This window comes from Balaenoptera ricei, chromosome 20 (assembly GCF_028023285.1).
Source record: "Balaenoptera ricei isolate mBalRic1 chromosome 20, mBalRic1.hap2, whole genome shotgun sequence".
NCBI lineage: Eukaryota > Metazoa > Chordata > Mammalia > Artiodactyla > Balaenopteridae > Balaenoptera > Balaenoptera ricei.
Genome location: NC_082658.1, coordinates 5,522,957 through 5,549,999, shown reverse-complemented (window position 1 = coordinate 5,549,999; position 27,043 = coordinate 5,522,957). Strand labels below are relative to the sequence as shown.

Here is a 27,043-nt window from a genome sequence, read left to right as displayed (position 1 = left end):
AGATTGCATAATTTTTCTATTTTACTGTGAGCTCAAATTCCTTAAATAAAAAGGACAAGCAGAAGAGGGCCTGGAGGTATCCTTGGTGGGCACGGGGACTCGGCTGGAAGTCTCTGTGGTTGCTGGAGAGAAAGGAATCAGACTGAAGGAGCTGGTCATGGTGTCCAGCAACCCACAGCATCCCCTTCCTTCCTGCCCGACCTACCACAGAGTTTGGTATTTATTTTTTGAGTTCTGGACAAAGGAAAAAAAATGTCCCATGAGAGGTCTGTCCAAAGCCTCACCCTGGCAGAGGAGGCTGGGTTAGGAGGCCAGGCAACTGAATGTGATGACTACAGTGATTTCCACAGGTGGAACAGTATTCTGTTTCTGAAGTCAGCTCCAGAAGGCCCAGTGCGGCTGCCTTTGGTTGATACAGTCTGGGAAGGGAGCCCCACGGACCCCAGGAAATAATCTGTGTTTGGCAAATAGAGTAGAGCAAACTTTGAAACAATGACCTTTCCTTTTTAAGCTTCTCTGAGGGATGTAACGATGGAAAATAATGATTAAGTCTTGGTTGGCCCAGGGCCCCTGAATGGAAATGGGAGAGGGTATTGATTATCACAATGGCTCTTTAAAGAGCTGGCTGTGTTTGCCCTCATGCCTCATACGCAGGCAGCTTCTTTTCTTCTTCATACTTATTGGATTTTCGATGGCAACGCACACAAATACTGCTTTCTCTGGGTAAATATTAGGCTTACGATTGGATGGGGAGACCACAGAATGAATCTGTCAAGCGGAAGGGTCGGGGTCAGGGTGGAGGGGAGCAATCTGTATGGTAATGGCCAAACCGGGGCGGGCTCCGGGCCCTTTCCTCCACCCCTTCTGCCCGCTGGTTCTCACCGTGCACGTTCCTGAAGTGACAGCCCATGGTGGTTGCCATCCGTGGCGTAGGGAGAAAGCAGTGGCTGATAATCATAAAATGTCTCTCTCTGTTCTGCTTGGGATATGCTTTTATCCACTCACTTAGGTCTGAGTGATTGACAAACTATAGTGAGTCCATTTTTTCCCCTTTCTTGCTTTTCCACTGCTAAGACAGTCCCAGTAATAGTATTGCGTGTAATAATAATGATGTTGATGATGATCACAGCTGATATTAATTGAGGGCTTATCGCATGCGAGGCGTCCTGCTCAACTTGTATAAATGTATTTACTCTCATCCTAGAGGGACACTCAAGTCCCCGCAGGTTGCAGGCGGAACTTGGATCTCTGTGTCCCTGAGTTGGATTCCAGCTCCTTTATGCAAACCACAGATGCTTTGTAGATAAAATCCTGTCTCCCCAAATGGCTTCATTGGAGGTCTGCAGCCCCTTCACTGCCTCTGGCTTCTCTTCTTTAGTTAAACAAACTGTGAACCCATTCAGGTGTTTTGTGTCCAGTTACACTGGGGTGAGGGAGCCGTGGGCTCCTAACAGCAGTCCTCCTCTGGGGCGGGGTGGTCCTCCTTCTGGGCAAGGAAGAGCCTGACCCACAGGTGCGGCCCTCACACTCTGCTCCAGCCCAGGATGGACTCGAGCTGTTTGGAACCATGGCCCATCTGCTCTCTGCTCCAGTCAGAGCTCCTTGACGAGCTCTTGATCACAAGGGCTGATGGCGGTCTCACTCTCGTGATTTTTATGTTTGCTCTCCATCTGGATGGAAGACAGGAGAAAGCACATTCTCGGTCAGGAGGGGTTTGGGAATAAAGGGCTGAGATTTTCATTGAAATCGGGGCATTGTGCCATTTCCTGTAGGAGGCACAGCTGAACAATCCACCTAGAACTTCTTTCTTTGCCACCTGAGAAATAAACTGATTTTCAGAGATAGAGAGAACATGAGAATGTGTGCGTGGGCACAAGGGATGGTGAATACACACCTTGATCACCTCTATAAGCAGATTCTAGAGGTAACTGGCTACCAGAAATCTCACCTTAACTCAAGCTCTCAACCAGTTCCCAAATCTGTCCTGAGAGGTGGCCCTAGAAAGCAAGCCAACACACCGTGTTTTGTCGTCTCCCTCCTCCCACCTCCCTCTTGGGGTAAGCAAGGATTGATCAAAAAGCACAGAATGTGAGCAAACAAGAGGTCTGGGTGATTCCGAGGCAGGATAGTCAGCCTTTCAGTTTTACCATCCAGCAGCACAGGGCAGGTCCAGCCGACGACGGCCAGCCCGTGTCCTGCGCCCTGGAGAGGGGGGCGGGGCTGCCGAGTCCCACGCATCCCGAGGAGGTGCAGTGGCGCGGGAACACGGAGTAGAGCCCAGCGGGCTGGGCTCTGAGGATGCCGGGCACCCTGAGGTGAGCTTGCCTGAGTCCTTTCAGGAGAAGTGTTTCCATTGGTTCTCTGCTTTGCTTTTGATGGGGCAGCTTCCCCTCCCCGCCTGGGGAGCTTAGAAGCCCTGCGTGACCCCAAGACTCCTAGTCCTTTGACTCAGGCCCCCCTGGGTTGCCGTTCTCTTAGCTAATCCCCCAGTCGCCTTTTTAATAGGCATAGAACAAGAGCCTTCTGGGGCAAATCCTGGTGTATTACAGCTGACTTAATTCTCATCAGCGAGTTTGCCCTCAGCAAGATGTCAAAGCTGGGTTTCTCATGTAGATATTAAGCTGATGGGGCTGTAATATATTTTGTCTTATTAGTGGCTTCTCTTCCCTGCCTGTCTGGCTGTTCGACAGCACATATGCCCAGGATTTTCTTTGTTTCAGGCATAAAAGGGAAATCCTGTATTAGTGCAGTGTAGCTGGGACCTGAATGCGGTAGCTTCTGATGAATGGCTTGTCACCTGTAATAAGCTCCTGATTACCAGCCCAAATTAATAGTACTGCAAATGTAAAGGTGAGAAAGTTGGGTGGAAGGCGGGGCCTCTGTGGACGTCACGTGGCCCTCGGCTCCGCCCACCCACCTGCACCCACAGGCCAGGTGTGGATCTGGGCGGAGGCAGGTGGGCTGCAGTCAGCATGGCTGAGGGGACCCGACAGCCATTAGTCATTTGCCTCCGTGTGGCCTTAAGCCCGGCCAGTGGCCCTTCGGTCTCTCACCTCCTTCCCTCCACACGATTGTCCTGTCGGGGGGACAATTAGAAATGGGGGGGAAAAGAGACAAAGAACAGCCAGCAGCCAGGTTGCGATGATGGGTCCAAACTGTTTCCTGCACTGAGCCTCAGGCTCTCTGTATTTACCTGCGCAGGGGCACCCATCTAAATTCAATAACACACGCCTTCCCTTCCTGCTCGCCCCTGCAGTTCATGGGGTTTCTTGGGCAACAGCTAATTTTCCAGATATGCATTTGCTTCTACTGCCAAATCCCAGTATTGCTTTCCGGTTCCCCCCAGAGAGCACATTAATCTTTTTTTCCCCGTCCCTGTGCCCGGGGCAAGCAGGAGGATGTTACAGGTTAGAGGAGGGATGAGGCCGCCAGGAGGAGGAGGAGGAGGAGGAGGGTGGGGGAGAGGGGGTCTGAATGATCCCAGTTGCCCTCGGGGCGGGCAACAGCAACAAACAGCTGCAGGTGGAAAAGAACCGGGCAGGCAGAGGGAAGTGCTGGCCTTAGATGTGTGGTCCAGGGGCCAGGACACAGTTAACCCTCCCTCGTGTCTCTCATATCCTGGCAGTGACTGTCTCCCCAGCTGGCTCTCTCGTTAATCGGGGGCTGGTTTGCTGGCCTCCTGCATCCGCTCAGAAGGTGTATAGTGTGAACGCCTCCTATATTTTTCCACCTGTGGCTATGTGGTGGAGAAACGCAGTCAGTACCTTTTGTCTGTGGTGGGTTTGTGGGTTTGTTTTTTTTTTTTTTTTTTTTGCAAAAGGCTCTTTCCTCTGTGTCGGAGCTTTCCATGTGGATTCTTTTTCTAGTTTGGGAAGGGATGCTTGTGATTTTTCTCTCCTAAATTAGTCCACCTCTGTCAGTGGACACATCAATCCTTTGACCTCCTTCCCAGGAGGGCACTCTGATGTGGAGGCCAATTTGAGGGCTTCTGCCATGATATATTTGTATCTGGGTCTTCCAGATAACAGGGACACACACACACACACACACACACACACACACACACACACACACACACTTGTATATGCATATTCCTCTTGGCAGGGTGCTTTCTCTATAGTAAAAAGGTATAGTGTCTAACTGTAGCAGGTCCGTGAATATCTAGATACAATATCACCTTCCAGACGTTCACATCTTTCATGTGTGGCTCTTTCCCCGGCTTCCCTGTGTGATGGGGAGGGAGTTATCTACAGATCATCCTCAGGGGAGAAACGCCCTTGCCTGAAAGAGTCTGGGCTGGCTTGTGTGGGCGTCACATGTTCCTCTGTTCAGGCCCCGCCTTGAAGCCGGGGGAATCCATCCTCGGAAGAGATGGGCATTCTTCCTCTCGAGAACCCACGGGGTGTGATGTTCCCACGAGGAGCCTCTACCTGAGAAACGGCAGGCCTGCTACGCGCTGCGGTGAGAGGTGCCAGCCTCCGGCCCCGTGAGACGCCCTTGAGGGTCTGGGGTGGCCGTGCCGTTGCCCTCTGCTGGGTTGTCCCCCTGACCCACCTGGGATGGAGTCCCACCTTGCAGCCAGGGGCTTTTTCCTTGAGATGCACTGTCTCAGCGGCTTGCAAAGTTAGGGTGGGGAGGAGGAGTAGTTGGTGGGATTCTGTCTTCCATGGAGTGAGAGTTGATGTCTTTGTCTGGAACTAGAAATTTATAGATTCATAGAAGGCTGGGTGTAGAACAGGCCTTAGGGACTATCCAGTCTGAATCCCCTTGTTTCACGAACAAGAGCTGAAGTACGTTAATAACAGAGCTCCCTGTGTGACCCAGTGTCACAGCTCTTGCGGGGGGTGACACCCCTGCCTCTTCCTACATCTTTTGTTGTCCATCCTGGTTTTCTTTTCACCCATTCAGCCTCTCCCTCTTCTTTATGCTTTTATCCATCTTGGCATCTTTCCGCCCTTTCTTTCCTCCAGCTCGTGTTGGTATGTCTCTGGCCCCTTCCATCTTAAAGCCCAAGTGTCACCCTAATACTTACCTCTGACACCGAGTGACACGCTCAATTTTCTCCTCTCTCTGTTTCTTTTTTTAATAAGATGATGATCCTCTTGACATTGTTGATAATAAATAGTCTTATGCCCATTTCCTGGCGTTTGAGGAGGGTTTTAATTGCTTCGTTTATGTCCTTACGTCCCCCTGGAGGCCATCCGCTCCCAGCGGTGAGGTGGTTGATGGTCATTAGGTCTCCGACATAACCATGGGGCTCATCCAGGGACTAAACACGGCCTTATTAGCCCCGTGTTTATAACTTCAGGCTGATATGTTCCCATCAGACTAATTAGCGTATCAGCACTGTCCTGCAGTGGCCGGGGATCTATCCTGCTTTGTCACTCAGTATTTTCAATTCACTTAGTCCAAAGGTCACCACTGTAGGACCCTGGGCTTGCCTGAGTCCTCTTTCTGAGGCAGAGTCAGATGCCCTCTGGAGTCACTGGGGGGCTGTGCAAGGAAAACCCATGTGTACCTTGAAGGGGCACCACTGCCAGGCCCACCTTTGGACCTTTGGGGGCCGTAGGAACGTTCATCTTTGTGGACCCCTTCCTCCACCAAAAAAAAAAGATGGAAAATTATATTTTACAGCTGTGTTGGCATAAAGATGAATATAATCCAGGCTGGATTCGTTATTATGTTTCATTATTATTCGTTTCTTCTTATTTTAAAGAGATTAAAACATTCTGGGGGGCCCCTAAAAATGGGTGCTGGGCTCTACACTTCCTGTACCTAATGGATCAATTGGCCCCATGGCCACCACCGGTCTCTTCCGCAGTGATGGCTGAGCCGAAACCTCTGCCTGTTAGAACTCCTGGAATATGCCACCGCCTTGCCATGGTTTATTGATGAGCCAGAAGATACTAGATGTGTTGTATGAGGTTGGGGCTTTGATGGAGACTTTGTGCTACAAAGAATTGGTAGACCACTAAATCTTGTCCATAATGTATGCCTTCCGACTTAGTCATCGAAGGGAAAATTTAGACTCTAGAAATCTTAGGGTGATAGGGATGTTAAAGAGAGAGTTTTGTACTACAGGGATTGTGGTAGGTGGGATCCCGAGATGGCCCCTATGAGTCGCACCCCCTGGTGTGCACGCCGTGGAATCCCCTCCCCTCGGTGGGATTTCACTCCCCTTAGTTACTGCTCAGGTCGTCTGTCGGTTGACTTCTAGTTCATCAATAGGGAAAGTATCCTGGGTAGGCCTGACCTAATCAGGTGAACTTTTAAAAGAGTGTCTTGGCCCTTCTTGAGGTCAGAGGGATATGACGTGAGACAGCGTCCGCTGCTGACCTTGAAGAAGCCGGTAGCCGTGCTGTGAATTGCCCACCGTGGGGGCTGCCTGCAGGGACCTGAGGGTGGTCTCTGGTTGCTGGGAGAAGTCCCCAGCACCACCACCGAGAAAATGGGAACCTCTGGCCTTCATCTGCAAAAAACTGAATTCTGCCAAGAACCAGTGCACTTGGATGAGAGCCTCAGATGGGATCTCAGCCCCAGGTGGCTGTGATCTTTCTTTTTTTAAAAATAAATTGATTTATTTATTTTATTTTTGGCTGCGTTGGGTCTTCGTTGCTGCGCACGGGCTTTCTCTAGTTGCGGCAGGCGGAGGCTGCTCTTCGTTGCGGTGCACGGGCTTCTCATTGCGGTGGCTTCTCTTGTTGTGGAGCACGGGCTCTAGGCGCGCGGGCTTCAGGAGTTGTGGCTCGTGAGCTCTAGAGCACAGGCTCAGTAGTTGTGGCGCACGGGCTTAGTTGCTCCGCGGCATGTGGGATCTTCCCGGACCAGGGCTCAAACCTGTGTCCCCTGCACTGGCAGGTGGATTCTTAACCAGTGCACCGCCAGGGAAGTCCTGGCTGTGATCTTGAATTTATCCCAGTGAGACTCTGAGCAAAGGACCCATTTGAACCCCTTCCTGGATCCTTGAACCGTGGAAACTGAGCGATAAGAAACGAGTGTTGCTTTCAGCCCTGAATTTGTGGTAATTTGCTGTGCAGCAGCTGAGACCTCATATGGCCCTGCTGTGTGTCTCAGCTTGGCTGTTTGCTCCGGGACTGAGGCTTGGAAAAGAGAGAAAAAGGGAAGATGCTGGTCCCCAGGTACCCACAGCAGGAAGCAGAAAAAAATTCCTTAGAAGCAAGCTGCTTCGAACCCTTCTCAGCTGCCAAGCCCTCATCAAGCCCAGATCAGTTGAATAATTAATTCTGCTCCAAGCAGAGTGATGCTTTGGATTAAGCCCCATTTAAAAAAAAAAAAAAATCAAGCATGTTCTTCAAAGCCACAGCTTCTGTTTTGAAGTGGTTTGCCTGCCATTTGCACACTAGCTCCTTAGCATAAAAATGCACAGGGATTTCCACCCCCTTCCAGAGCCTCTCCCTCCCCTCCCCTCCCCGCCATCCTTGGAGTCACTAACTGGCCCCTGATTCCACCTTTCCCAGCCGGCTTCCTTTGGGCTGTAGACCCTGGTCAACAGTTCCGTTTAGGAAGCTGTGTGTCTCAGCCTTGGAGGCAGCAGTTATCAGGAGGCAGAAAGACTATTTCCAGAAACAGTTCGAGGTTTCAAATCCTGCTGGTCAAGGCCCCATGGGGATGGGACGCTGCTGAGAAGACGGCTGGCCGTGTGAACAGGGGCCGAGGCTGGGGGATGGACGAAGGCATCGGCTGTGAGGCTGAGAGGCAGGGACGATGCTGTGAAGTCCTTCCCGCACCCCGGGGCCCTGCCGACACCCTGCCCCCCGCCTCCCCACCCCATCCTCCCAGGCCTCTCTCCGGTGGACTGCGGTTAAGGTCGTGCTTTGCCTGAAATGGTTCAGGAGACACACACTGAAGCCTTCCTGACGTCTCAGTCCCGCTGCTGCACTTCCTCTCCTGGTCTGGAGTGGGTGCTTCTCGCTCCGATTCCCTGGACGCCAATCCCCTGCACAGATGTCTGGTGGGTCGAGGCCCCTAGCACGGCGCTGAGGGCACCTCTGTCCCTTCTGGCGACCAACCTCTCTCTGCCTTACTTCTCATTTTAGATCATCTTTAACAACCATAGTAACATTCCCCCATTTTTCCCTTGTAGCCTGGAGACCTGGTTTTCGGTCGGGTCCTTACCCCATAGAATCGTGCTAGCTTCTGTCCATCTGCATCCGTGAAGTGAGTTCTCATGGGCCATCACGCGTGGTTCGTGGCTCCGTATCTCTGAGATTCTGCCAGGACCACAGACAGGGCCACTGATCACCCCTCCGTGTGCACATCACACTTGGACAGCTCTCTCCGCTGAATGTACTGGCTCACAACTCACAAATTGGCACCTAGTATGTGCATTCCCAGGCACACCCTTTGGGTTGATATGGGTGGGGTTGCTTCTTGAAGCCCCCCCTTGTCTTAGTGTATCCCTGGTTGATCACAGCATGGTGGTGGGAGGAGTAGGGAGATTTGGAATCCGAAGTTCTGGGTTCACATCTTGCTCATGCCTCTGATGAGTAGTGTGATGTTAGGCCCTGAGCTTTCATGACTTAGTTCCCTCAAATGTAAAATAGGGGGTGTATTCGTCTGCTAGGGCTGCGTAACAAAGTGCCACAGACTGGGTGGCTTAAACAACAGGCATTTATTGCCTCCTAGTTCTGGAAGCTGGAAGACCAAGGTCAAGGTGATGGCAGGGTTGGTTCCTCCCAAGACTGATGAGGGAAGGGTCTGTTCTAGGCCCCCCTCCTTGGCTTGTAGATGCCGTCTTGTTCCCTGTGTCTTCACATCATCTTCTCTCCATGCATGTCTGTGTCCAGATTTCCTCTTCTTACAGGAACACCAGTCATATTAAATTAGATCCCATCTAAAGACTGCATTTAATTTCATTACATCTTTAAAGAGCCCGTCTTCAAATAGAGGACCATTCGGAGGGACTGGGGGTTAGGATTTCAACCTATGAATTTTAGCAGGGTTTGGGGTAGGGTAGGGGTGCAACAGTTGAGCCCATAATAGGGGTAGTGGCGCTGTCTGTCTGTCTACATCACAAAAAGATACTGAGGATCGAGTGTGACAACACAAGAAAAGGCGGTTAGAAGCTGAGCACGGGATAGACAAGAGGGTTTGTGCAAACATTGGGGTCAATACCAAGGATACTTCTTTCCAACCCACTCCATCTTCTGTGCCTCAACTCACCCTGGATCTGGTGTTGCATTGTTTTAGTACTTTGATTCCTCACCAGAATTTTATGGGAAGAGGCCTCTTGAGTCATCAGTTCACCCTGTGGGTCGTGACTGTCTTACAGATGCCCTTTTGCTCTCTCTCTTCTTCCTAGAGTCAAGAAAAATCGTTTTATGATTTTATGGTTGTCAAAGCTATATATTGGTGATGAGCCAGAAACATTCGTTTTTTTCTCCTCAGCGGTGCTCTGGTAAAGATCTCTTTTCCAGCACTGACAATAGAAAGACTGTTTAAAAATATATATATATATATATGTATATAATTATTATTTTGTTACTATTATTTATAGTAGTAAAAAAAAAAAAGGAAGGGCTGGGTTTTATAGAATAATTACCTTCTTGGTTTTCATAATCTCTAGCTGGTGTGACTGCAAGGGGAGAAACACACACACAATACATTCTACTGACTCATCTTTAAGGATGATCAACAGACCTGTATTTGTGAAAGTGATAGATATTTGAGTCCAAGATACCTCATCCAGCCTTTTGATTTTTTTCTGGATAAATATGATCATATTCCAGTGTAAGCAGAAGTATTTTGCTGAATGTTCTGAGCATTGGGAACAGAAGAGGATTGCTTTGAGCACTTTTCCCTAAGGCTTCATCTGCTGAATATTAATAGGTTCTGTGTGTGGCCAAATCAATATGGGAAATGTAGGTTTAAACAAAACCGCTTCTTTGCTGTGGGACTTAGAGTCTTTGTCTCTTCTGTACGGCCGTGCTCAAGTTTTCCACGTTTATCTGTGGAATCCTTTCTCTTGAAGCATCTCAAGGAACAGGGGACCCTGGGAAATGGCTGCTCAGGACAAAAGGGGTGATTCAGGAGATTTGTGTCCACACACAGAAGTGTGTATGGTGTCTCGGTCAACACGCTGCTTTGGCTACAGGAGGCCCAGAGAGTTGTGACTTCAACAGTTTCCATTATTCTGAGCATAGAAGAACCATCACTGGGTCACTGTGTACTGTTAAGTTCTCAGTTTTAGAGAAGGGAAGGCAGACATTGCTGTATTTTGAAGGAGAGTTGATATGGAGGGAAACCCAGAGGAGGAGAACCCGTTGTTTCGCCCTGTAGACCAGTGTTTTTTTCGCCGTTTGACTCAATGTACGTATTCATTTGAAAGGAAGTAAAGCTCACACAGTCCCAAGGTTGATTCGAGCTATTTTGACTGTCCCGTTATAGACGCATTTATAAGCCTGAATACGCACGAGCATGACGTTAAGGTATATGTTAGTCCTTATGCTTTTGGATCTTCCCCAGTCATGAAACCAGAACGTGTCAGTTCACATCAAAACAACAAAACCGATCAAATCAAAACCAACAACATTTTTGTGATGTGGCAGACGAGGTTTTGCCAAAAATAAACCACCAATTCCGAGAGCCAGGTGTGCTGACTGCCGCCATCAGCTGCCTTTGCTTCTGGCAGGTCTGTCCCAGGAATACTGCTGGAAGGAATCAGTTCTCCCGCTGTTCTAGAACTACTTGGGAACCTCCCCCATCTACACAGGGCTTCACGAAGGTATTTGGCCTGAGCTTGGCTCCCAGTATCATCTGTCCATTGAGCCTGCCCTCAACAATTAGCCCTCAACGGTGAAAGCAGTACGGCTCGGTCCCCGCTCCGTCATAAACACAAAGGCCAACAAAGGCACTGAAATCCAGAGGTAGGATTTGGCTATAAAGAGGCCACCCTGGTGATTCAGATTGTGGTGTTATTATTTTTTCTTTCGATTATAGCTTATTTTTATTTTATTTTTAAAAATTTATTTATTTGTGTTTATTTTTGGCTGCGTTGGGTCTTCGTTGCTGTGCGCGGGCTTTCTCTAGTTGCGGCGAGCGGGCTTTTCATTGCGGTGGCTTCTCTTGTTGTGGAGCATGGGCTCTAGGCACGCAGCCTTCAGTAGTTGTGGCACGCGGGCTCAGAAGTTGTGGCTCGTGGGCGCTAGAGCGCAGGCTCAGTAGTTGTGGCGCACGGGCTTAGTTGCTCCACAGCACGTGGGATCTTTCCGGACCAGGGCTCGAACCCGTGTCCCCTGCATTGGCGGGCAGATTCTCAACCACTGCGCCACCAGGGAAGCCCTCGATTATAGTTTAAATGAAAATACAAACTTGAAAAAATTTTATAGAAAACTTTCCGACCTCTGCGAATATGTCCTTGGGTCCCCATTGGAGAAGCACTGTTTTAGGCGTGTGAGATTGAGTTTTGAGGTTCACCCATGGATCAAGAAGGCTGCATTTTGTCTGTCTGTGCCTATGTGCTGTGGTTGTTTGCACAGATGGCCACAAATTCTCCCCCTGTTGTCATCCATACGATGACACATGACCCTGGCCCCCCCCCCATCGCCCCCACACACACAACAAGAGGTACAGTTGGTTTATCCATCCCTTCAGTCTGGGTGGTCATTGACCTGCTGTGGTACCATATGTGGTGCAAGCAGACTTGACTATAGCACTTGACATTGGATATTTCCTTCTCTTGCTGCCCCTGAAACCCGAGTTTGCCATATGAATGAGCCCAATTAGCTTGCTGGAGGACGACAGGCCTCATGGAGAAGAATCTAGCAATAATAACTGATTGATGTTCTAAGCCACTAAGTTTTGGGGTATTTTGTTACCAACAATAAGTGTCTAATACGCATGCATTGTTTTTCCTGAGAAGAGAAATCTTGTCTTTTAGCAGATTTCTGGAGGAATCTGATATTCTCCAAAAGGATAACAGAGGTCAGAAAAAGTTGCCTGGAAAGACCAGCTGGGGGTTCTCAAAATATTAAGAAGTCAGAAAAGGCTCAGCCTGGATTTTTTTTTTTTAATTAATTTTTATTGGGGTATAGTTGATTTACAATGTTGTGTTAGTTTCAGGTGTACAGCAAAGTGAATCAGTTATACATATACATATATTCACTCTTTTTAAGATTCTTTTCCCATGTAGGCCATTACAGAGTATTGAGTAGAGTTCCCTGTGCTACACAGTAGGTCCTTATTAGTTATCTATTTTATATATAGTAGTGTGTCAATGTGGATTTTATAGATATATTTTAATGACTTCTAGGATTAAGGATAATCATTGAGGATTAGAAAGAAAATACTTCATTGTACTTAGGTATTTGCGTTCATTTAGATTTATATTATTGTTTTAAGGAAAAGTCATATTTTGAGTTGTAAGAAAAAGTATAATGGTTTGGAAAATTCTGCCACTCGCCGTCTCTCTGTCAACCATGCTAGTAGGAAACCTGGCTCTTTGGAACACAGCACAGAGCCACTTACGTGGAGTGGCGATTGGAGGGCTATCTTTGCAGACCCTCAGGGAGCTGTACCTTTGCAGAGAGAGCTGTGTGGTGCTTTAGAATCTGTTGTACGTGATTAAATAGGCTTGATTATGAATAGTAATTTGGCATCAGAAATAGGAGAAGGTTTTGTCCCTAAAAAGATAGTTTGAGTAACAGCATACTTACATAGCTTAAACATAACTAGAACTCTGTAATTAACTTTGCCTTTGGGAAGCTTTAGGCTGAGGTCGTGGAGGAAATGGGGGGGAAGCTGAAAGATGTGGCCTTGGTGGGATCCTGGGCTTCGGGGTGGAAAGATCTTACCTTCCGGGAAGTGAGCTGAGCTGCCCCGCTCTGAGTATTTGTACCCGGAAGGGGAGTAGAGTTGGAGCCTTTGGGTGGAGAGTCACAGGGTAGGGGGCTGCCCATCCCCACGTGGTCTCAGGGCTGATGTTGAGGACCTTACACAATCATCAAGGGGAGAGAAGCTGGCGTTGGGTAGAAAGTCATGCTTTTTGTCATTACCTAGAAACTCTTGATACTTTTAAGCCTTTTCTTGCCCTCCCTGCACTGAACCACTTTGCCTTCTTTCTCACGGCCTAAACATTTTGTGTTTACCCGGATCTTTGTCTTCTGTCTTATACAGCATTTCCCCTCTCATTTCGGAGGTTTTGTAGTATCGCTCATTCCTGTAAATTCACTGAGTTCTTGGTTTCTGGACGCTGTGCTAGGCCCTCATAGGAGAGCCGGAGGACACAGCTCCTGCTTTGAGAATCTCACGATTTTGAGATAGCCAAGGAAACCGAGAGTTACTGCGCAGTTTGGCAAATGTGATGAGGGAAACATGTGTGGGATGTCAGGGGAGCACAGAGAGGGAGGCGCATTTAATCCCGACTAGGCTGGGTTTATCCAGGAAGGCTTCCTGGAAGAGGGAGCTCAGGCTTCCTCAGCCAGGATTTTAAAAGCATCAAGGATGGAACAGTTAGAAGCTTGAAAACCTGCTTCACTGGCAACAGACGAGATGCCATGCTGTTACTGTAGGGAGAAGGGACGGAACTGGGTTGGGGTGGAATCCTAGTGTGCTCAGGCGAGATGAACTGTGCTTCCCAAACCAGTAGGGACCAAGGACTTTGGGTTGCCATTCTCCTTGTCTTTAGGGCTCCTGGCTATGACCCGGGATCCCTCAATGTGTAGGCAAACGAGGCAGGGAAGACAGCAACTACTTGTCCCCTCTGCCACTCTGTGTCCCTGTTTGCTGTGAGGCCGGCCGCTCACAGCCCCGTGCCCGCCTGGCCCCAGGCAGCAGGGCGCTACCGGCCTCCCCGGGAGAGAAGGTCATCTATTATGTAAGCATCACCCATATTCTGGCTGGTGATCGGGGCGACATTTAATTTTTTTTCCATTATGTGGAATAATTTCAGATCGTGGTATGAGTGTCATTATTATTGCAATTTCTTAGTAATGAAAACAGCATCCACTGTTTCCCCTCACCCTGTGTGTCTGGGTTAAGTGGGGAAGGCAGAGGCAGCAGCTGGTGGGGCGGTGGGGGGAGAGGACAAAGTCTGCTCGGGGATGCCAGGCCCCCCCAACCCCCAGCATCAGTGCGCCTGGGTCCCTGGGGCGGGGACGCACTGCGGCTTCCCCACTGGGGTGGAGCGCCCACCTTGCTCGGGCTGTGTGTGGCTGGCAAGGGGCACCCGTGAATCCTGCGACCTTTCCCTTTGCTCTTCATCAGGGACCCGTGGCCCCCTGACAAAGCTCAGTTAAAGAGACTGCTCTCCACAGGGCCGGGGAGGCGCAGAGACATCCCGGAGGACCCCCGTGGCCCGAATCGGCATGATAGAGGGTGTGCCTGTGTGGGTCCGGCGGAGGTCGGGCTCGCCACGAGCACGTGGGCGAGTATCGGAGGTTGACGTGCTCTGCTTCCCCTGACGGCTGGTAACAGCAATGGTATGTCCCAGCGGGAGGAGAACCAGAGACAGGTGAGCGCAGGGGCGGGTGCTGTTGGGATGCGGGCGAACGCATCCAGCTGGTTGCCCTGAGTTCTGGGGGCTGCGGGGCCTGCGGGGCTTCGGGACCTCGTGGCGAGTTTCCATTTGTGCTTTGCGTGGGGGGCTGTCGTTGCCGTCGCAGACTTCCTTTGGAGGCGCCTGCATCCTGTCGGGTTGCGCTCCAGGCTTTCAGTCCTTTTGTGGCTCGTCTCTTTGGGGCTGTAGAAACGTCAGCAGCCAGCAGTTGTCTTCCTGGGGCAGCAAACGCCGATGAACAGCGTCTGGATTTTATTCCTTGGGGGAGACGTACATATTATGTTTTGAAGTTCTTTTGCTTTCACGTCGAGCGTGTTGCAGGGCTGCTTTCCTCCCTTCCCACCTCATTTTGTTTCCTCCTTCTTTCCCTGTCTCTCCACTCTCCCTCTTTTCCTTCTGGAAAGTGCTAGGCTTTTCCAGCTCATGTCTCTTGGCGCTGTCTTTTCAGAGTGGGTGGAAGTTGCTCTGTTTATTCTGGGCCAGGGATTTGCCCCAACCATTAATAATAATAATAATAACAGTCACAAGAGGACAATGATCTCAAGTTCCTTGGCCCTGGATGGATGTTGCCCGGCGCCTGCCAGCAGCCCCCTCCCCGCTCTCTGTACCGAGCTGGATTTGGAGGATTGGGTGGGGACGGGGGAGGAGGGCAGGGGAAGCACACGGCGGGTGGCGGGTGGCGGGTGATTTAGAAGGAGGGGGAGATTTGTAGCTTGGGAAGGAGCCTGTGTTTCAGTGCCTTGACATTTGGGAGCTACAAGGCGACACAGCAACCCTGAGTTGCTGCCCAGAGTCCCGGGAACTCAGATGAAACGGTCAGGGGGAGGACAGTGACTCATTGCCCCGCCGACGGGCAGCCTAGCGGGCTCTCAGGGACGCGGTGCAAAGTCGAGAACAGCTTGCATTAGTCAGATGTTTGCCCTGGAAGGGATCACGCCCTCACCTCGCCGTCCTTACGGGGCTGCAAGGATTGAGTGAGGTAGCCCGGATGGAAAAGCTTTGCAGAGATTAAAAAAAAAAGCCTCAGAAGTGAAAGACAGTGTTGATATCAAGTAGAGAGGGGGCATGCTCAGCAAAGCAAGAAGATGTAGAGAAGGAATTCCCCCCCCCCCCCCCCCACCCGGGGGACTTGGTCGCCCCTGCACAGGCCAAAGCTGTGTTTATTTAAGGCTCTGGTAAAAGAAACAATGCAGCATCCCCTCCACGTGCAGTGTCCTTGCTGGGTGAGCAGACAGGGCTCCAGGGAGTAAGGGGTGGCGTCAGCCCTGCAGGGTGAGAGCCCCCGTGGCCCTGCAGGTGCTTCCTGACTCTCCCGCAACATCACGGACGTCAGGATAAAGCCACCAAGGCACGGCTGGTGTCCCTTGCCAGGCTGTTCCTTGAAATTCCAAGGGACGTATTTCTCTGTTTTCTTCATGAGCAGTTGAGAGTGGAGGGAGGGGATGTTGGAATCCAGAAGGGAGCGTGAAAGGAGCCCCGGGAGGCTGGCCGGTGCCTGGGCTCAAGGATTCTCAGGGAGCGCCGGGGCCTAGAAGCTGCCCCCCGGCGTCACCCTGTGGGTGCCCCCTGCCACTCCCACGCTGCACAGCTGCCCCGCCCTTCCCAAGGCCACACGTGGGACCGAGTGCCCAGGACGGGGGTGGGTACAAGTGGGATCTGCTGGGGTTTTGTCCAGCTTTTTACACGGCAGCCTCTAAGCGAAGCTGGGGTGGGATCGTATCAGTACACCCCGCCCCCAGCGCTGAAATAAAGCAGTACAACCAGCGGAATGTAGGTTGATGAAATGGTCAAAGGATGTGGCCGGCAGGGGGGTCGTGGTGCGAGGTGTGTGCCCTCCTGCTCCTTGCCTGAAACCCCATCTTCGAAAGTCAGTGTGGCTTGTTCCCTTCTGTTCAGGTCATTGCTCAAACACCACCTTCTCAGAGAGACCTCCCTCAGCACCGTATCTGGAGGAGCCCTCCAGCTTTGCGTTTCATAATGAGGTGCTAGAAGATGCTAGAAGAATGCCTGGCACGGGGCTTGAACCTGGTACACATGACAATTGTCCTGTGTAACTATGGCGATGAGTTTGTTTTTCTTCTCAACATTATCCCGACCTGGCCCTCGACTTTATAATTTATTGTTAGTTTATTGTCTGTCTCTGGAAAATCCGTGAGGAGAGGGGACTTGACTGTTTTGTACCATCAGGACCTAAAATGGTTCTGGTGCACAGTTGATGCTTAATATAAGTTTGCCAAACACGTGAAAGGCAGGCTTCCTGGAGGAAGCGGGAAAATTCTTATCTTGACAATAAAAAGAGGGTCTGTGCATTCTCAGCATGACCAGCAATACAGGGAGGTCCTGATCGTCCTAAATCTTTCTGAAGCCGGGTTTCTCAACTTCAACACTATTGGCATTTGGCCGCATCATCCTCTGTGGTGGGAGCCGTCCTGCATGACGTGGGGCTTTTAGCAGCATCGCTGGCCTCTACCCACTAGATGTCCGCACCCTTCCTCTCCCCCCACGCCCACATACAAAAACGCCCATTGCCAGATGTCCCTTGCGGACAGAGACACCCCAGTTGAAAACTGCTGTCCTCGATTAAAACCAGGGTCTCTCCCAGCTGCACCCGACTGATCAGCCCCCATCAAAGCAGCAGCCCCGAGCATATTAAGGTGGCCGCATCTCTGCTGTAATGAAGTGGTTCTCTTTCTGTATCCTTCCCAAAGCTCCGCATCAATCACATTCTAAAAAGAAGCAAGACAAAGGAAGAAACACCAGCCGACACACACACTCTCCTAGTGAAACACGTCTTTTATGGCTGCAGTGATTCCTCAGATGTCAGCGTGAGGTGTAGGATTAGAAATAATTAAAGCTTATAAACAAACAAAGAGCTGCGACTATGTGGCCCGAGGCACATGGCGCAGACACCAGCTGTCACTCAGTGGGGGTGGGGTGGGGGGAGAGGCTGGCCTTCCCCAAGTCCCTTCTGTCCCCAAGAATCATCCATCTGCAGCGTCAACCTTGACTCATACAATGGGACGGTCATACAATGGGACGGTCTGCCTCTCTCGGTGCCTCTCTCAGTGACAGAGCAGGTGAAAGCCCGCAGCCCCTAGGATTCTACAGAGGGTCCTAAGAACTTTAACGAGGGCAGCTCAAACCACACCACCAGGCTTTTTTTCCCTTTTAAAGCAAAGTTAAAGGAGGTGTCGGCATCCTTCTTAAAGTGCATTATAAGGGAACTGTATTCCATATCCTGTGATAAACCATAATGGAAAAGAATGTGAAAAGGAGTGTGTGTGTGTGTGTGTGTGTGTGTGTGTGTGTGTGTGTATAAAACTGAATCACTTTGCTGTACAGCAGAAATTAACACAAAATTGTAAATCAACTATACTTCAATTAAAAAAATGCATTATAGAAGACATTGTAAATAAATGATTAGGACAATATCAATATATTGGAGAAATGAGAGGATGTGAGAGGAAGGGTTTATGTTTTCGTTGTTCACATTTAGTTGGACAGAAATAATGAAGTAAAATGTCAGAATCATTAGTTTCTCTTTCTGATCCCTGATCAACATGATGATGAGAAAACAAGAAGGGGTGTGTGTGTGTGTGTGTGTGTGTGTGTGTGTGTGTAAGACACAGCCAGGCATAACATTTGTGAGATTCATTCATGAAACTTACCCAAGAAAACAGTTTCAGTATTTGCTTATGAATAGATACATTTCAGTGATTGGATTAATAAGCCTTCTTCTCTCCCTTATTAGGGACACACGTTTATTTATTATTAATTAATTAATTTGCAGTGGGTCTTAGTTGTGGCAGGCGGGCTCCTTAGTTGCGGCTCGTGGACTCCTTAGTTGTGGCATGCGAACTCTTAGTTGCAGCATGGATGCGGGATCTAGTTCCCTGACCAAGGATTGAACCCGGGCCCCCTGCATTGGGAGCGCGGAGGCTTGTCCACTGCGCCACCAGGGAAGTCCTGGGACACACATTTGAAATGGAAACTTCTGTTTAGAACTATTTTTGCCTGGTTTTCAAAAAATACCTGCCGTTCCTTTCCCCATCGAGATGATTCTGTTCACCTTCCCTAGGGTCAGCGGCTTCTTGCCGATGTCTTTGGAGGAGAAGCTCACAGCCCCATTGTAGGTTCACCTGTTTTCTCCTCCTGTGTTCCACTGGAACATAAGCTCCATGAGAGCTAGAACTTTGTTCGTTCACCAAGTAGCCACACAGTTGGCAGTCAATAAATATTTGTTAAATAAACATGGGGATCAAAATCAAGACTTTGCGTAGTTAATGCAAAAGCAGTCAAAATGACTGGTTACGGACAAAGCAGAAGGGACATGGTGACTTAAGGCTGTCTGGGCTTGCCTCCAACTGTGCTGTGTCCTCCACGACTGTCACTTTCCCTCCTTTGAGGTGCTTTTGTTTGACTCTCGTCCCCTTTTGATCTCTGGAGAGGTGGTGACCTTGGTGCCTGCTCCAAGGCTGCCATTGAGCGGACCTGCCCTCCAGGCTTCTTTTGACAGTTGGGGAACTGAGTCCGTTCTGCCATCTGCCCGGCGGTGATGAATCGTGGAGGGGGGTTTGATGTTTGACCCGCTCTTTCCCAGTGTGTGTTCTTCCCATTTCTAGGATCAGCACCGACGCCTCAGGTCCCGTTGTTGTCATCCTCAAAGTTCTGCAGCCGGAAAGCTTGTCGCCTTGCTCATGACTCAGCCCAGCCTGACAGCTGGGGCTGGCCCGGGGCTCTCGGTAGAGAAGGGCAAACCACCTTGGCTGCCGGGAGCTGGAGGGGCCGGGGGAGTGAAGGCAGAGAGGTGTTACGGTGATGCCCCTGCTTCTCGTTTCAGGGTGCAGCAGAAGACCCCCAGATGGCCCTGGCACTGAACCTCGACCCTGCGTTGATGAAGAAGTCTGATGCTGAGGGTCCCAGGCTGCTCTTCCCCGAGAGTGAACTTTCCATCCGGATAGGTAGAGCTGGGCTTCTTTCAGGCAAGCTCCCTGCTGCAGACCCGGGGCCGAGTGAGACAGGGGAGACTCAGGCCTGGTGGCGGGAGGGATGGCAGGGAAATGCCAGGTGCTGTGTCCTGTCCTCGCAAAGTACCTACCCCACTGTCGCACGGCGCTGAGCCAGCGTCTGGCCCCGTGCTTTCCTTCCCCGTTGGTTCTCCAAACCACCCGCTTAGTGCACAGGAGGTAACAGGGCCTTTTGATTGCTTTTCCAACTTGGACAAGTGGGCCAGGGCCACTCTGATGGGATTGGACTGGTTTGGGTTGGAGTGGATGGACATCTGTCCCTCGGTCTCCCCCTCCCTGATGGACCCTGGATGTTCCTTTCCATTTACGTGACTTTCATCTTTCTGGTCCATCTGGGGAAACTGACTGTTGCTCTCACTGATTCAGTTTGGAGCCAGAAAACCTGAAAACACTGATGGCAAAGTCATGCCTTTTGTCTTAAGTTAGAGGGACTGCGTCCCTCAAGAGGAATCGGGTAGGAATTCCTGAATCTCCGTCGGGGAGATGCAGACTGGGCCAGTGCCCCCTGAGAAGGAGTTCAGAGGATCATGCCGGTTTCCAGTCTCCGTGTAGGACTCCCCGCTCCTTGCCCGGTCATGGCTCACCAAGGGCAGTTGGCTAATTTAAGCACCAGTTTGCACCAGGAGAGGTGGATGCCTGTTTTTTCCTTTGCATTTATTCAAGTCCCATGTTTAGCGGGCGAGCGCCACCCCCTCCCCCTCTCCCCACCCCCCCCACCAAGGCTGTGAAACGTTTGTCCCTCCCCCTCCCCACTTCTGTAAACCTCAGACTCGGGAACTAAAACCAGGCAAAGGGTGTTGAGAGCGGCTGCCTCCTGCCTCGCTTGGAGTTCTCCCACAGGTGCGCCGGGGAGAAACAGACTGGTGACCAGTCGCTGTCTTCACGTTAGTGATTTAAGGGAGAAAGTCCTTTCATGTTTCCGGGCTGGCACGTTAATTTGCTGTTTCCACCCTGTGTCGGCTGAGGTGATTGCTAGACCGCGGTACAGTAAACGTACAAAAGTTACAGCAGTGCCCCGGCCAGTTCTCAATTATCTGTGTTCAGCTTATGTCCTGCATGAATTATTCATGGAGAACTCGAATACCTTCTCCACTTGGGTTGCGGCTCACTGCCGCCTGCCGCTTTGGATGTGGGATGTAATCAGGAAACGAAAATCCATCTAACATGAGCTCAAGTAATAGAGGGTGAGCACGAAAAACCTGCCCGCTGTGTCCAGTCACGCTTGTCATTCATACTCAAATCAGAACCGCTCGGTGCCGTCTGCTGTTCTCCTCTTATTGGAGAGTCAGGAGCTGCCAGTGGCCAGCGTGGGGCACCATCCCCCAGCAGAGATCGTCATTTTCCATGCCGGGTCGTGGGAACACAGGGACAGGAGGCTTTCTCTCAGTTCTCCCCAGCTGTCCTGTCGTGGAGCTCCTGTGATCCCCTATGAAGACATTATGGTCCTGATTCTCTTTTTTTTTTGCTATAAAAATAAAATAGGAGACTTTATGGTCTTGATTCTTTTTTTTTTTTTTTTTGCTATAAAAATAAAATAGGAGACATTATGGTCCTGATTCTTTTTTTGTTTTTCGGTATAAAAATAAAATAGGAGACTTTATGGTCCTGATTTTTTTTTTTTTTTTGCTATAAAAATAGAATAGGAGCACCTTTTAATTTATTCTGAGGCCAGTAATACCCTGATACCAAATGGATATCAAGGCATCACAAGAAAACTACAGACCAGTATATTTTTTAATAAGAAATACCCAAATCACTCCAATGCCATATTTACATTCCTGATTCTGAGCCTTCTCTATGATGAAGAAATTGGGCAGATTTTATTCTATCCCATTTTTTCAATCTTCAAGGCCACAGGGGGGAAGGTTCAGTGCCTGTCAATCAATCAAAAAAAAAAAAAAAGGTAAAAAGGGGCGATCCCTTTGAGATGAACCTTTTCCGCTGGGGCCATGGGAATATAGGGCCAGCGGGAGTTGACTTTCCTGGAAAGTCTCCCAGGATTGCTGGATCTTCTTGGCCACCCCAGGGTGGAGCCGTGAGCGGAGACTGCGTGGGAGACGATGCAACCCGTCCTCTGCTCAGAAACACCTAGGCATCGCCTGTTACCAGGTTACCAAGCAACCCTCAGTCGTTGTTGCTAACTGTTCAGATACAGAGGCAAATGCAGCCCTTGGGGGAGCGCAAAGATGGTCTGCAGAGACCGAGGGAACCCAGCCACCTCCGGAAAGGTTGCCCTTCTTCTCACCTGGACACACCTGTGGCTGTCAGGCAGTTGAAGACTTTAAAACTGGTAATGGCTATTTGATGGCTGGCCTTGTGCAGATCAAGTCTGAATACGTGTTATTTGTACTACCATCTGGATTTGCCCTTGAGCTAGCTGTAAATGGAGCCCGGAGATTGGTTTAATGGGTGTTTAGTGAATAACATCAGCCTTTAAAAAATAATGTTGGCGCTGCTGTTATAATGTCCCATAATTGGTTCAACAAGAGGAAAAGCCAGAAAAACCACACTGTGGAGAGGAGGTAAGGCTGCTCTGAGCATCGCCAGCAGCCCAAGCTGGGAGAAGCATTTATGCATTTATGAGTGCCTTCCTGTGTACGTCTTGGTGCCAAATGTTTTACAATATCAACTGTTCTCAGGGCCGGGGATATTTTGGGACTTCGCTAGACCAGAAGTTCTTATAAATCAGTCTCTCTCTCTCTGTCTGTCTCTCTCTCTCCCACCCCCCTCAACTATTTATCTCTCTCCAGCTAGCTTTCTTTTAATTAAGAAAGTAATAACATGGATTACAAATAAAAGTAAATTTTCTTCCACCTTCAGATCCCTTAGGGTCTAGGTTCCCATCTCAGACACAAACACTGTTTCTAGGTTCTTGTGTTTCCTTTCAGAAATATTATGTTTATACCATCATACTTGGCCTGTTATTCTGTGCCTTGTGTTTTTCACTTAATAACACATTTTGGTTTTTGTTTCCTGGGCATTCATTGATTCTTATTCTTGGCCATGATCTTCTTACCTAATTAGTCCCCTCTTGATGGCCCTTTAGGGTGTTTACACTCTTTTGCTATTATAAAGAAAGTGGCAGAGAGCACTTTCATGCATACACCTCTGTGGGCAATTCTATTGTCGAGTAAATTCTAGAAACAAGGCCAAGGGTTCTGTACATCTGGGGTCCATGAGTGGGCAGCAAAGGATTTATGAACCTCTTGGAATCTAATGCAAAAAGATACGTGATTTTGGAAGGCAAAGATCTATAACGTCCATCACATTTCAGATGGCTCCACGACCCCAGTGTTTATCTAGAACTTGGCTTTTTTGCCTCAGCCTCCCCCATTCAGCCTCCAGTGGACTTTTTTTTTCTCACTAGCACTCTCTTTAGGCTAAATTTTTTTTTTTTTTAGTTTAACATCTTTATTGGAGTATAATTGCTTTACAATGTTGTGTTAGTTTCTGCCATACAACAAAGTGAATCAGCTGTATGTGTACATATATCCCGATATCTCCTCCCTCTTGCGTCTCCCTCCCACCCTCCCTATCCCACCCCTCTAGGTGGACACAAAGCACAGAGCTGATCTCCCTGTGCTATGCGGCTGCTTCCCACTAGCTATCTATTTTACATTTGGTAGTGTGTATATGTCCATGCCACTCTCTCACTTCGTCCCAGCTTACCCTTCCCCCTCCCCGTGTCCTCAAGTGCATTCTGTATGTCTGCGTCTTTATTCCTGTCCTGCCCCTGGGTTTGTCAGAACCATTTTTTTTTTAAAGAAGGGTAATTGTTAACTGCCCCATTTCCATATGTTGTTTGTTCTGAGAGAGGAAGCTGAAACTTTTCAAGGGTTTTTTTCTCATGGATCCATTATCATGGCAGATGGAGGACTGTCTGTAATTTTGTGTACCTGTGGAAGGAACAGAAGTAGGCATTATTCTCCAGGACAGAAAGAGGTGGATTTAATTTGGGAAATTAGTTGTGAAGTGGCTTCTATTTATTATCTATAAACCTTTCCAAAGCTTGTTGGGTGGAGAAGTGAACGGCGATTTAAGTCAGGCAAGAGTAAGCCGTAAGAAACTCTGGTTAGAAACACATTTTTCCTTGATGCCTTATTCTTTTATGTTAGGAGAATTCACCTGGCAATGATAATTCTACCTGGACAGCCTGGCAGATGAGCAACCATGTTTTGCACAACGAAACCGATGCAGACCTAGCGTCAAGTGGCTTATAAATTTGGAGAAACTGCCAACTCCAGTCACATGTATTTGTTTGTATCTTAGGAATTCCTCATTGGTTGTGCTCTGGACTTGCTGGGTGGCATCTTCCCATAGAACTAGAGCTGATCTTGGGAGACAGACTTTGCCTTTTCCAGCTCAAGGTTCCCAAGTGCCCGACCCCGAGATGAGCATCTACAGGGCTTGTCCACTGAGAGTCAGGAAGGCGCTTGGATGTGCTCTGATGCCCTTCCCCCTCTCCAAGGCGCCCCCACCTCTCCTCCAGGTATCATACTGTTGTCTTTCACTCATGTACTTGGAATCATTCCTCTCCCCTGTTTTCGCCTTTAAGTATCCTCCCTTCGGTGCCTCTGGGAAGAGACTTGATCAACTGTTGAACGTGGAGGCATCAGTTATCGACAGTGTTTTACTCCCGCTCACGTGTTACGTCCTAACCGGGGACAGTTTCTTTAGCTGAAGGGTTTTCACACTGGTTGGTCTTTGGAGGATTATATTTTCCAGCACAACGTGTGGGTCTGGGGCTGGGAAGCCGTCGCTGTGGGGTGAGATCCCTTCTCGGAGGCCAGCTGCCTGTTCACTCTGTAAGACCAGCCACGTGTATTCAACTCCCAGCTCCTAGATTTCCTTGGCACCAAAATCCTTTAAGATAGCCGAATCCCAGGGAAGCAAAGAGGACTTTTTTTAAACAGCTTCAAGCTTCCTCTGACAATCACCTTTTTCTTCTCCCATATCTTCTAATTTTCCAAGTCTTCTTGACTTCTGTCACCGATATTTCCAGTCAAATTTAGTACACTTAAATTTGATCAGGAGCCAGATGTAGCTCTTAGGAGAAATTTTGATTTATTTATTTATTTTTTTTATGACTAGGTCTCCAAAATAATGTGTTTAGGGAAGTCTCTGAGAGGTTATTCGTAATTTTGAATTTTTATCAGTAAGCTCTCTACAGATGAAAGAATGACTTCACAGTTATTCATGTAATTTAATGTCTTGGCATGTGGTTTTAGCAATTAGACTCTTTTTTTTTTTTTTTCTATAACTGGTTGGTCAGGGGACATTTTCAAGTCTTCTCCTGGCCTCCTTGAGAGGAGTTGCCTGGGACCTGAAAAATAGGCAGGTCCTAGCTTTTGCTCCATCCTTTCCGGGTGAGGGCCTGTAACCTGGGCTTCTTCATTCAAAAGGGCACGAACCCAACCTGTCAGCACATGGCAATAGCACTGAGGCTATTAGGCTATTAAAATATGCCACGTCTTAATTCCAAAACAAAAAACAAACAAAAAAAAACCCAAAATATTTTGCCAAAGGATAAAGTAAAGTGTTCAACGATAATAATTACCAGGAGCTCTTTAGCATCATGGATGTTAAATAAAATAAGGAAGTGGTACAGAAATACCCTCCGGAACAGGGCTCTGTGTGGGTGGCCTGAGTGTTTTGACTCAGGGGAACATTATTAGGTGGATACATTTTATAGATTCTTCTGCTTCTGATGAATGTTACATTCTGCCTGCCTCATATTTACCACTCCAACAGCACTTTTCCTGTTTATTTGCTTTTTTTTAATTTCTTTTCCTGTCCCGATTTTCTGAGCTAGGCAGCCAACTTGGAGTGCATTTTCATGAGGCCCAGGCCTAGAAGGCAGTCTGGTACTTGTATACGTTTGCTTGGGCTGCCCTAACAAAGCACCACAGGATGAGTGGCTTGTGCGGCGGAAATCGATTTTCTCACAGTTCCGGAGGCTTGAGGTCTGAGATCAAGGTGTGGGCAGGGTTGGCTTCTCCCGAGGCCTCTCTCCTTGGCTTGTAGACGGCTGCCTTCTCCCTGTGTCCGCACCCGGTCTTCCCTCTGCCTGTGTCCTGATCTCCTCCTCTTACCAGTCCTGTGGATTAGGGTCTACCCCAATGACCTCATTTTAATGTAATTACCTCTTTAAAAACCCTATCTCCAAATACAGGTAAATTGTGAGTACTGGGGCTTAGGGCTTCAGTGCATGGATTTCAGGTGGACACGACTCAGCCCATAATAGTGCTTAACAATGTTTTTGAAACGTTGTCTTCCCGTGGATGGTAACCCACCTGAAGGAACACCAGGTGGCACAAGCTCTTACTAGGTTCCCTTCCTTCATTCTTCCATCCCTCCCTCCCTCCCTTCCTTCCTCCCTCCCTTCCTTCCATCTTTTAAATTCTCTCACTGTATTTCTGTCTCTTTATCTATTTGTCTCGTACCTGGATGTGCTGGGAATGCTAAGTGTGGAAAAGAGTTGGATGAAGTTGGAGAGTTTCTCTGAGACAGCAAGTAGAGAGAAAGTCAAATGATTCGAAGTCTGATCTTACAAGACTCCTGGCAGGTGTGCGCTCTCTGCTAATGAAATCAAAGGGGTGGGGCAATGCTGTTCACCACCACCATCACCTGACATGATCGGCTCAGGTACCTTCGGGGGAGATTCATATTCATATACATTGGAACGTGTAGGTGTGCTCTCCTGACTGTGTTGAGTTCCCAGGGCTGCCATAACAACGTACCACAAACGGTGTGTCCTCACAGAAACGTTTGCTCTCACAGCTCCAGAGGCTAGAAGTCAGAAGTCAAAGCATCCGCAGGGCCACACTCCAATAACTTCCTTGATTCTAGTAACTTCTGGTGGCTCCTGACATTCCTTGGCTTGTAACCGCATCACGCCAGCCTCTACTGCCGCTGTCATGTGGCCTTCTTCCCTGTGTGTGTTTCTGTGTGTCGGTATCTGAATCACCCTCTTTTTTCTCTTACAAAGACACCAGTTGTTGGATTTAGGGCCCACCCTAATCCAGTATGACCACTTTTTAACTAATTCCATCTGCAAAGACTCTATTTCCAAGGAAGGTCACATTCTGAGGCTTAGGTGGACAAGAATTTGGGGGGAACCCTTTTCAACCCAGTCCATTGATCAGCCCCACGCTCTGACCCCCTCCGTGGCCAGGCTTCAGGGAGCTTGGTTAGGCCGGAGGGCCTTTTGTCATGCACAAGGGAGGGAGAGGGGAGAAAATGGGAGGAAACAAGAGGAGGCTAATCCTGGCAATAATAGAAACCGACTTAAATTCATCGGGAGACTTTAGAGCAGCTGCCAGGGCTCTTTGTCTGAAATATCCATTAAGCGTCTACCAAGGAGTTAGGGATACTGTCTCCTTATGCAAAATTTAACATTTGCTGGGCTAGCAGGTTCTGTCCTATTTATTAGCATTCTGACACATTCATTTCAGCTCACAAGTCTATTAAACAGGGAAATGTGTTTTCAATGTGCTTTTGG

The 27,043-nt window shown here is 49.1% G+C and overlaps 1 protein-coding gene across 8 annotated transcripts in view; it reads left to right on the top strand.

Annotated features, from left to right (window-relative positions):
• SLC39A11 (solute carrier family 39 member 11) overlaps positions 1-27,043 on the top strand; it is a 424,377-nt gene that overhangs the window by 170,791 nt on the left and 226,543 nt on the right. For 7 of the 8 annotated variants that reach the window (XM_059908944.1, XM_059908941.1, XM_059908947.1 and 4 more), the window contains one exon: positions 19,356-19,497. In XM_059908944.1, the coding sequence (XP_059764927.1) occupies positions 19,356-19,497 (142 nt within the window). The remainder of the gene's footprint in view (positions 1-19,355; positions 19,498-27,043) is intronic. The other variant, XM_059908945.1, reaches the window with a different exon arrangement.